We start from the raw sequence: 11,078 nt of genomic DNA, 5'->3' as shown, positions 1-11,078 counted from the left end.
AAAATATTACTGTTGAATTTTTTAACAATTTCAAAAATTATCGAAATTTTTTGTATTTTATAAAAAAGCTCACTATCTATTATGACCCAACTAATTACTAACATTTTTTTTGGACTGGTGAATCTTGTAATATTACTGCAATTTGACGAATTATAATGGCTAGTAATTGTTTTATTAGTAATTGATATTAAAATATCAGGTTATAGTTTTAAGATAGTGTAATATGTAATTCATTATAAAAATGATAATTTTGTGCCAAACTTATTTATGTTCAGGACAATGGTTTGTGATAATGATAATGAATGGCATTGATGAAGGTTCTGCATATATAGGATTAACAATTTTGTTTGTTTGGTATTGTTGGGTATTTTTGATAGTTTTTTGAACTTATGAGTATAAGTCACATTTTTTTTTCAAAAAAAAAAAAATGAAACATGTTTTGAAAAATACCAAACTTCACTTAAGTCAGATTTTTAAAATAAAATTGGAAATTTATGGCCAAACGCTACCTTAGAAACTTTGACTTCACCTGGCGCTTTCCGGTTCTACAAAAGCAGGATGATCAAAATCTGCACCTTGAATGGCAATACACTCAACATTTGCAACTTCATCCAAATTAGTCGAGTCATACTTGTATCCATAAAAGTTTTTAGTATCACTCATAAAAATTGCTTCATTTTTCTATTCTCAAACAAAAAATAATGAAACAGGTTAATTATCACCAAAAAAATAAATAAATAAGTTGTTAGAAATGAATTATATATACCTTGTCATGGTAAGGAACATCAAATGGAGAAACCAAAGCCAAGGAAGATCGATCGAGCTGCTCTTCTAATTGTTGTCTTTGCATTTGCAATGTGGCCATTTCTTTACAAAAAGAAATTTGTTTTCGTACCATTTCAAGCTCCTTTTCATATGCTTCAATTTCTGCTCTCAGTTTTCTTTCAATGCCAAGACAGCCATACACTGGATTTTCCTTCCAAACCTTAGCCTCTAAAATTAAGGTCTCAGCAGTTTTTTCCTTCTGATCATCAGCAACAGAATTAAGCAATTTTATGGTGTTATTTACTCCGAAAAGTCGATAAACATTTTGAAAATCTTCACTTCTATTAGAAGGAAAATAAGGAGCTAATTGGCAATTTTCGTCACATTTTTTCCTTTGGTGTTTACATGCTGCACATGCACCAACAAACATGAGCATATCTGCATTCATTGTTTTTTTTTTCTTCTTCCTTTTTTCTTCTGAACGTGAAAATGGAGAAGAATTTGCGAGTTAGACATAAGTCAATGAACAAAATATATAGGAGTATATCGATTTACCACTTTTATTACAGAATCAGGTAACACTGGAGATAATAGGATTTGAGTATGTAAATTTAATAGGCCTAGATTTGATTCTTTAAAATGATAGATATGTTTTAGTCTTTTATAGTAGGCAAATCCTTCATGTTACTAAATATGTTCATATTTGGTTACCTGTGGTTCATTGAATTACTTTATTATAGTTCAAGCTAAGTTTTAAAAAAACTCAATAAAATTCCCTTGTGTGGTTGCATTAGAGTTAATATACATATATAAAGTGTGTATTTTAGAAAGAAGAATGACGTAATTAATATTTGGTAAAAGAAATTAAACGCTAGTTTTTGGTTATTTAATTGAAAAGGAAAAGGTTCAATCCACAAGTGTATTTATTCTAACGGTAGAAGTAATGAAGCTACACGGTACAAGTAATTAAGCTACATTGCAAACAATAACATGTTTATGTGATAATGAAAAAAGTTACATTCATACCATATTAATTAATTATACATTTCAGAAACGCAATTTATTCATAAATGCAATTTATAAGTTGCATTTTCAGTTATAAATAACATTCAAATATTAAATTTATAAGTTGGCATTCAAAAAGTTACGCAAATTTAAAATACGGAAAAGGTCTAAAAATATCCTTGAACTATACAAAATAGCTTAAAAATATCCTCCATTTGTTTTTTGTGCCAAAAATATCCCTGTCGTCTATGTTTTGGCCCAAAAAAGCCCCTAAATCGTTAGTTTTGTCATTGAAGCTGGCATGGCAGTCCAACTGGGTTAGAATTGCTTATATGGTCGTCCACCTACGCAATCCATATGTGAAACTTATTTTTTCGGAAATTTTATTTTTCCAGAATTTTTTAATAAAATACAAAATCAACATTTATTCTGAAAAAAGTAAAAAAATCCAAAACAAATATTTTTTTTTTGGATTTTTTTTAATTAAATACAAAATCAACACTTATTCCGAAAAAAAAGTAAAAAATTTACGAAAAAAATATTCTTGATTGGGGTTTATGATTTGATTCCAATCAAGAATAATTATTTAATCAAATCATATACCCCAATAAAGAATAATTTTTTCGTAAATTTTTTACTTTTTTTCGGAATAAGTGTTGATTTTGTATTTTAATTAAAAAAAAATCGAAATAAATATATTTTTCGAATTTTTTTTACTTTTTTCAAAATAAATGTTGATTTTACATTTTATTAAAAAAATTTGGAAAAATAAAATTTCCGAAAAAATAATTTTCACGCATGGATTGCTTAGGTGGACGACCATGTAAGCAATTCTAACTCATTTGGACTGTCATGTCAGCTTCAATGGCAAAACTAACGGTTTAGGGGCATTTTTGGGCCAAAACATAGACGACAAGAATATTTTGGTACCAAAAGTAAACGAAGGATATTTTTGAGCTATTTCGAATAGTTCAAGGATATTTTTGGACCTTTTCCGTTTAAAATATGTGAGGTGAGCGTGGACATAACATATACTATAGGACCTTGTATTTCCCTTTTTGTTCCCTTTCCCCCAACTTAGTTTTTCTGGATTAATCTCCACTTTAGGGAGGAAGATTTTTCTTAGTGTCACGGTAACCCATGTTAATTAATGAAAATAGGACTACTTGTAAATTGAGATTGTTATCTCTGCTAATATGTGGATTTCATGGTTAGTTTGATTATTAAAGTGATGGGTCGTCATAGCTAGAGGCGAAATCAGAATTTTTAAATTTGTGAATTCTAAATTTTAAATGATAACTTGCTAGATTCGAGATTGATTATTTATATATAATATTAATTAAATTTTTAACACAAATACATAATCTTAATAAAAATTACTTTAGTTCTGCCAAAATCGTAATTTCTATTCTAGCTTCGCTCGGGTCCCTAGCATTTCTTCCATCTCTATTTGACACCTCAAGGTGATGCATAATGAACTCACAATGCACTGAGGAGTCGTTTTGTCGAAAACAAATTATATCGGAATAATTTATTTCGGGATTAGTTATTCCATTATTCTACAGGAATAAAAAATACTATAATCCCGAAATAACTGATTTCGAAATTAATTATATAGCAACTTTATTCCAATCAAATATGAGTTTAAATTTAATTTCAAAATTAATTATCCATTACCGTTCGTGCCAAACAAGCCGGAAGATGATGTTTTGACAGGGAAAGGGGAGGGGCCGTTAGTTTCCTGACGATAGTTTACTCAAGGACGGAACTTGCTCACTTTTGGAAACGTGAAGGGATGTTTTCTGTTCATATAATAAATACTGTAAGGAGGTAGTTAAGTTATTTGTAAACTTCAAGGATGTTTTTGGCGAAAACGCTAATACGTACCTCGTATAAAAAATACATACGAGTACAAGTTAACCAAATCCTTTTTTTTTTTTTTGTATTTGACAACTCAATTCTCAGAAACGCTACGCACTGAAGTTGAGCTCGATCGATAATGGCGGAGAAGCCTCAACCTGTTCAAGTCTTATACTGTGGAGTCTGCGGGTTACCCGCTGAGTTCTGTGAGTTCGGACCCGACTTCGAGAAATGCAAACCCTGGTTGATTCAAAACGCACCCGATACCTACCCGGATCTTCTCAAAGGTGGTTATTACCCTATTAAAACCTTAATTTATGGTAATCTTGTTTTATAATATAGAGTCTGTTTTCCTTAATTCTTATGCTTTTGTTTATTAATTTTTTTTTGCAGAATCAAATGGAAAAGAAGCTGATAAAGTCTCTGACAAGCTTCAGTCCACTTCAATCTCAGAAGGTGAAAGCCTTTTTGCTGTTTCGTTTGAACACACTTGCGATTTTTCAAAGGTGTTTAATTGCTGATAGACTAGTCATATTCTTGTCAAACTCTGTTTTATGTGGATATATAAATGAAATGAAATAATTTAGGTACCTTATGTGTATTGTTGTTTAGTTTAATTGGATTCTCCAGAAATAATGATTCTAAGATGCTAACAAGGAAAGGGGTGAAAGAAGTAATAATTTTTGGTCGATGAAACTGGAATGAGACCATGGTTGGAATCCCAGCAGAAATAACAAAGCTAGGTGATTTATTCTTATGAGCTGAAGCCTTGGCGGACAAAGTTATCCAGTACTTATACTGGTGGACTGGTGTGAGGACATGAGTAGCCGGTAAATAGTGGAGGTGCGCACGAGCTTGCTGGATATCACTGTTATGAAAAAAACCTGTAATTATCTTGGGGTTAGTACAATATTCTGTTCGGTACTTTGTGGTGGCTTAATAAGCTGACACTGCAATTGTAGGTTGTAGACGGGAATTCTGTCTGAAGTTTAATTCAATCTTTCTGATCAGTGATCCCTCACCTTATTCAAGATATCAAAGCCGATCCTATCTGTGATGCCTATAAATGCCAGGAAAATATCTGTGCTGTATAAAGTTGAGAAAGACCAAGGACATAAATTCTCATAAGGTTGCTACAGATATCCTGTCATCAACATGCCATGAGGAAGAAGAATTGTGTATACAGGCTTGAAAGATCTTTTGGAGCTGCTTACAGAAAAATTTCCTGATTTATGGTATCTAGTCTAAGTTTGACAATTGGTTAGGGTATGTCATTGAGTCATTATTGGTTGTATTCCCTTAGTTTCAGAAGTTCTTTTCGTATCTCTTCTCTGATTATCAATCTAAATGGTTTTCCCTCTTCCAAAGTTGAGCGATAGTTTATTTTTATAATGTCCTCTGTGCTGATCTATATACTTCTCCTCATGTTATTGGGTACTCCCAGATCGTTTTGGTGGATGGCCTTTTGCTATTTCTTTCATTAGTCATTTTATTGCAAAAAGATGCCTAGTCTACAGGAGGCATACACAGAAATCGATAGAAAATAGTTTCTTTCTACAAACTCTACCCAATCATCTTTACAGATAAGGGTATCTTGTGAACTCCACGAATAAAGCAGCATACTCCTATGCTATTATAGATTGATTCACTTTGCCTTCGCTTGAGGAGGGCTCCTCCATGTTGTCCACATAACTTCTTGTGGAGTTATATTCCAAGCTCTTTTAATGGTGCAAGGCATTCTCTTATTTAGTTTGGTCACAAAGGTGTAAGTTTTTTGTGTATCTCTTAGTCTGGAAGGTCGTATTCAATGTCAAAACTTCTACTTGATTACATTTGTTAAGTGACTAACATGAAGGCTCTCCATAGTTTCTCAATGTGTACCTAGCACAGTGACACCTGCCTCTACATTACCCTCTTGCACGGGGCACTTGGGTGTAGAGGGGAATTAGTTTGATTCTCTGCATGGGATTTGATTATACGTTACTGCTTCAAATAATATTATGACTTATGAGGGTTAGGCTAAAAAGGGAAGAGAATTTTACATTTGATTACTTGGCACAGATTTGTTATGTCTTCTTGAAATCCAAGAATTTGCGTACTAGAAGCCGGGTTTATAGCATTGTAAAGTACTAGAGCTTATTGGTTGTTGACTTTTCTGTTGCCTCTTATAGAATATTTGATCACAATAAGTCGTTTTTTGTATATACTATTGGCGTGTAGTTTCTAAGGCATGTTGCTTCTCTGAAGTCTCTAAGCTCTACGTAATTTAGAAAATGCTTTACTTATGAATCTTTGTGAATACTGAAGATCCCAGGTCTTAAGCTATGTAACTGAAAACAGACACATTTTGTTTGAAACAGGAAAAACTATCTAAAGTAAAAATCTAAAGTACCTTTCTGAAATAAATTTGAAGGGCAAACTGGCAAAGTATAAATCTAAAGTTCCTTTCTGTTACTTATGTTTCAGCTCATTACAAGCATGAACAATTATTACAGAAGGGATCATGTTCTAATGAATAATGCCCTTTTTCACCTTAGAAGAAAATATTTAGCGTAATGTATGATAAATGTGCACAAAAGCTTATAATCGAAACTAGAGCCAAATGAACTGGAAGTAGTAGAAAGGAGTTAGAAACTTGGAGGGGTCTAACTCACCCACAACTATTCCAATTCTTTGACCGAAAAAAAATTGCTACCAAGTTCTAGTGCTTTGCTGGAGAAACTTCAAAGGGGTCTAACCACCCATAACCATTCCAAATCTTTAATTGAAAATGAATTATGGTCATTTCTACCAAGTTGAAGTGGTTTGCTTGAGAAGTCAGTACAGGAGCCAATGAAGTTGAGGTTGTGAGTTGTGGTTAGAAATAAGTGATGTCCCTGTATTAGGGTGCATGTATGTGAGAGGGGGGGGGGCGAGAAAAGAGTGATTGAAGATGAAGGAGGAGGAGATTGATGATGAGATCAAAGGGTTTTGTTTGGTGATCCAAATATTTGTTGGCTGGTGTTTGTCATGTCCTGAACTATGGTAAATCCTGTGTTCTATATGGAAAAACACGTTGGGGTCCTTTCTAAGTTTTTCCCCAGAAATTCTCCTCCTTTTAGTCACCAAACAAGTTTTCCCTCTTTGTTCCCTTTCTCCGAAAATTGAGACAAAAAATAGAACAATCTTGTCAACCAAGCACTACCTAAGTATTAAGAGCTTCAGATATGAGTAGCTTTTTTTAAGCAGGCTGGAAATTTCTTTAAAGCACTGGAGCTCGTAGATAACTTTAAACATATTCCCTAGATCATAGGTGATAAAGGGGAAGGATCTGATATTCATCCCGGGGTTGAAAATTGTATGTTCTCGTTATTGAGCCGTGCCTGCTGGTTTATAAGTTACTGTGTTCCATTTTCTTCTTGTTGTCTCTCCTGTTTCTTTACCCTTTATGATATCTACTTAGAAAGCCCTTTTGAACAGAGAACTCTAGGTTTGACTTTGGTATTTTGTTTAATCTGCCTTCTGAATTTGCATTTTCAAATTGTGCTTATCCTCTTTCTTCCCTTTGTTGGATCAGGTTCTTCAGCATCTAAACCAGAAGAAGTCAAACGCCTTCCTGGTGGAAAGATAAAAAAGAAAGTAAGAACTTTCAAGGACTTTCCTTTTTATCTGAAGCATGCAAATCTCTCTTTTAAAGTTTCTATTGCCCCCGTCCCAATGACAATACAAGCCACGGTACAAATTTTGTGTGTTTACTTTCTTGGAATTCCTCCTGTTAATTCCTTTTGGTGTAAAATTTTGTATTACATCCCTGTCAGCTTCCTTCCTAGGTTAGGCTAATTAGCTTCCTTCTTATTTGTTATACTTTTACCGACATATTGTGAATGTGGACGATGCTAATTAAAAGGTTAAACACTTTTTCATCATGAAAAATTAAGTAGTGATCCACTGTTTATTCTTCATTATGTCATTTTCCTTAGATACTATTTTTGCCTGGTTGAACTTACTGGCTGGAGCTATTGTGTTTTGTGAAGGACTTTTTCCTTGTCAATGTGAAGAAAGAAAGCTTGCCTGTGAGGTCCATGTCATGATCAACCTTTCTTGTCTGAAGGCTGTGTGTAAGGACTAAATAAAGTACTAAACTAACGGAAAGCAATAGAGCTTATAAGAATCACTTTTACCCACAAAAATCCCTTTGAACTAGTACTCAGAAGCTGCCAAAGATACTCTTTAGGCTAGCTCACAAAAATTCCTGTTAACTAGTTTCCCTGTGAACTTACTCTTTAGGCTAGTGTTTCTCTTTGCATAAGCAATGTTTGCTGTTATAGGCATTAGGCTAGACTTTCATTTCATGGATGAAAATTGTTAGTACCAGATAAGCGAGTTGAAATTGTTTGACTTAATGTCTCGATCTTTTTTGGCCCTCTAAATCGAGCATTTGCTTATTTCAGCATTAGTTATAAAACCTGTCAGAGAACCCGGGGAAGTGGTTGTCAAGGGTCCTCTGTTCTGGGACCCTCGGTGTAAAGATAAAACACGTATGATCTTGAGGCTTTAGAGGAAATAAAGGTGTCACGTGGATAGAAGCAAATGGCTGCTCCTTTTGGGTTTCTTTTCTTTCTATGTTCCTTTTCTTTTTGTTAATTGAGAATTTGAAATAGATATGTGGATATCCTAATGGGATAGAGTAGATTTACTAAGAGTTCTTATCTCAGATACTTGAATCGATTTGGGCAACTAACTTAAGCAATGCAAAAGTCAGCAAATAAATTCAAGTATGATTTCATAAGTAATAGTATGACTGAAAATCATTTGGCATGATGTAGTTTGCTATACAAAAAGGGTAGAAACAGCGAGTGACATATCTACAAGTGATACACAATGTTTCAACTTCCTACAATCAGCTTTTAACTGTGCCCAGGACCAGAGCTCCTAAACTAATCTCGATTGATGATAAGTTGTTGAATTATTTTGTAGGACAAGCAAGAAATTATTATTGAAAAGGTGACACGGAACAAGCGGAAAAGTATCACTACCATCAAAGGCCTCGAACTCTTTGGTGAGCAAATACCTATATTTTAATCTGTATTATGTTGTATAATGTGTGCTCTTCTTTCTTTAGGTCCTTTTCAACTTCCAAGTTGCTGCAGTTCTTAGCTTGGCTAACTTTTTTTTACATTTAAGGTGTTAAACTAAGCGATGCTTCCAAAAAGCTTGGTAAAAAGTTTGCTACTGGAGCTTCCGTGGTGAAGGTGTGTTGAGTTGTGGGTTTTATTTTCTCTGGTACAGTTTTGTTGTATGCCTGACCTGCATTCACCCTTCAGGGCCCAACTGAGAAGGAGCAGATTGACGTTCAAGGAGACATATTTTACGACATTGTGGACTTTATTACAGAAACCTGGCGCGATGTAATGTTAATTTCTCTCTTATACTCAATTTTTTGTCTTTAAATGTGTAGCTGGTTCTTTAATACTATTACAGAAAATTATGGCTGATTTTATAGCTGTATTTTTATAATTACCAGAGTGAGTCAAATTTCTCTCTTTATCTAAGAAAGGAACTGCAGTTGACAGAGATCAGGTCCCCCTATGTGGTCAAAAGGCAAAATTTTGATCTACTTGAGCCAAACCATGGACTTCTGAAGTTTAAATTATGCTTTAGAATTTGTCCTTTCATCTAAAACAGTTTGTAAACTTCTTTCTTGTTGCTACTATATGTTGTCAAAGACTAGTGAGTTATAGTAAAAAGGGCAGCTTTTATCTTTGATCGCTTTTTGGTGCACTCATATAGTCCCTACTTGTATAGAAGATTGGGTGTCTTTTGTAGAGAATCATATTTTGATGTAAATTCTCTACTTTTTGGTATACTTATTGTATACGGGAGTTTTTCTCCCTTTTGATTAATACAATTTACCTTATAAAAAAAAGGCAGCTTGGTGCACTAAGCTCCCCCTATGCGCGGGGTCCGGAGAAGGAGAGTTATAATTTTGAAATTTATTTTCCATTTCTTGTGTCCCCTCTAGAGTCTGATAAGAGCTTAATCAGATCTGGAATTTATTCTATATTTGAGGTTTTGGTCCATGTCTTTACGTTTTAATACTGTGTATGTTGTTGTTTGTTTGTCCATGTTTGTGCCTACATTATAGTACTTCACATGTTTGGTATTGCTCTCAGTGTCCCCTCAAGTGTTAGATAAGAACTTAACCAGATTGAGATGAAATAACTGAGAGGCTAACCGGAACTTCCTCTTTCCTGCTATTTCTATTTTTGGAGCCTGTGGCTACTTTCTTTCGTTGAACATCTACATTAAATGGATACCGAATTGTGCGTGGGAATAGTGTTATTTAGGTTAGTTAGTAGTTTGACTCGGTCAGTATTGATCACCTTACTATCTTGTTGTTTTTATTCTGCTTTATATGGTTTTTTGGTACTGTTCCTTCTTTAATGTTGTGCTTATGCTTTCTTGAGTCGAGGGTCTATTGGAAACCACCTCTCTATCCTCACAAGGTAGGGGTAAGGTCTGCGTACACATTATTCTCATACTGGGTAGGTTGTTGTTGTTGTAGTAGGTAGTTTAATTGAAAAAGTTAAAAATATTATATTAGTAAATACCCTTGTCTTATCCAATTTGTTAAGATGTTTGCTGAAGCTATTTTACTTTGCGGTTCTCAGGTTCCAGAATCTGCAATATTCTTCATAGAAGATGGGAAAAAGGTTCCCGCTGCATGAGCTTGGGAGACTGGTCAGTCTTGTTTTCAGCAAGGTGTTTTATTTATTCTATGCTCATAGCAAATCGACTAAATTTTGGGGTGAAATTTGTTTGGAGCTATTGAGGCTCCTAACCCATCCGACCCTTTTCTCTACAGCAGCTAAGGAAACCCAAAAACAGAATGGGATTTTGCAGTTGAGATATGGTTTGGTATGCAGCATATCTGCTTGGTACAGTTGCTGCAATACTATTTTGTTTCTGAATTTGGACAAAGTGAAATTTTGTATTACACTGTAGTTAGTGATAGTTTCTCTCTTATAATTGAATGGCGTTGGTATTTCTTTTTATATCAATATTTGTGGATTAAATTCTAAGTTGGTTATCAGTAAGAAAAATAAAGGGAAATTTTCATAGAGCACTATCTTTTAGTAGTAATTGTCACACCTCCTTTTTGCGCGTCCCGCCCCGAATGGTAAAATGCGCGAGGGAGTTTTTCCAATTTAAGTGACAATATTCGAAATGAGATTATTTATTTATTTCAGAGTCGCCACTTGGGAAAGGTTTGGCTTTTGGTGTCCCAAGTCACCGGTTTATCTTGAATCCCGAAGCGAGGAAATTTTTCGACTTTCCAAATGAAGTCTGTGAACCAGAAATTCTAAGTAAGGAATTCTGTTGACCCGAGGGAAGGTGTTAGGCACCCTCGAATCCCGTGGTTCTAGCACGGTCGCTTAAATTGTTATAATGGCTAAATATCTGATTTA

The 11,078-nt window shown here is 34.2% G+C and overlaps 2 protein-coding genes across 5 annotated transcripts; one reads left to right on the top strand and one right to left on the bottom strand.

Moving 5' to 3' along the window:
* Positions 1-525: 525 nt before the first annotated feature.
* On the bottom strand, positions 526-1,213 carry LOC107793368 (LOB domain-containing protein 9-like). Its single transcript, XM_016615704.1, has 2 exons — positions 767-1,213; positions 526-681 (listed from the first exon to the last, which is right to left on the bottom strand). The coding sequence occupies exons 1-2, from the start codon at positions 1,211-1,213 to the stop codon at positions 526-528; spliced, it is 603 nt and encodes a 200-aa protein (XP_016471190.1).
* Positions 1,214-3,691: 2,478 nt separating this feature from the next.
* On the top strand, positions 3,692-10,664 carry LOC107793371 (translation machinery-associated protein 22). 4 transcript variants are annotated; one of them, XM_016615710.2, is made up of 8 exons: positions 3,692-3,917; positions 4,024-4,086; positions 7,187-7,248; positions 8,587-8,668; positions 8,794-8,861; positions 8,934-9,017; positions 10,281-10,350; positions 10,478-10,664. In XM_016615710.2, exons 1-7 carry the CDS (start codon positions 3,770-3,772, stop codon positions 10,335-10,337), a joined length of 564 nt encoding a protein of 187 aa, XP_016471196.1. In that variant the 5' UTR covers positions 3,692-3,769; the 3' UTR covers positions 10,338-10,350; positions 10,478-10,664. The 4 variants fall into 4 exon arrangements, with proteins under 4 accessions (XP_016471196.1, XP_016471195.1, XP_016471194.1 ...); XM_016615709.2 differs by having other exon boundaries at positions 10,475-10,664; XM_016615708.2 differs by having other exon boundaries at positions 10,281-10,371.
* Positions 10,665-11,078: the final 414 nt, after the last annotated feature.

The sequence above is a fragment of the Nicotiana tabacum genome, chromosome 10 (genome assembly GCF_000715075.1).
Source record: "Nicotiana tabacum cultivar K326 chromosome 10, ASM71507v2, whole genome shotgun sequence".
NCBI lineage: Eukaryota > Viridiplantae > Streptophyta > Magnoliopsida > Solanales > Solanaceae > Nicotiana > Nicotiana tabacum.
Note: the sequence above shows the minus strand (reverse complement) of the source record. Positions and strands in the feature narration are given on the sequence as shown.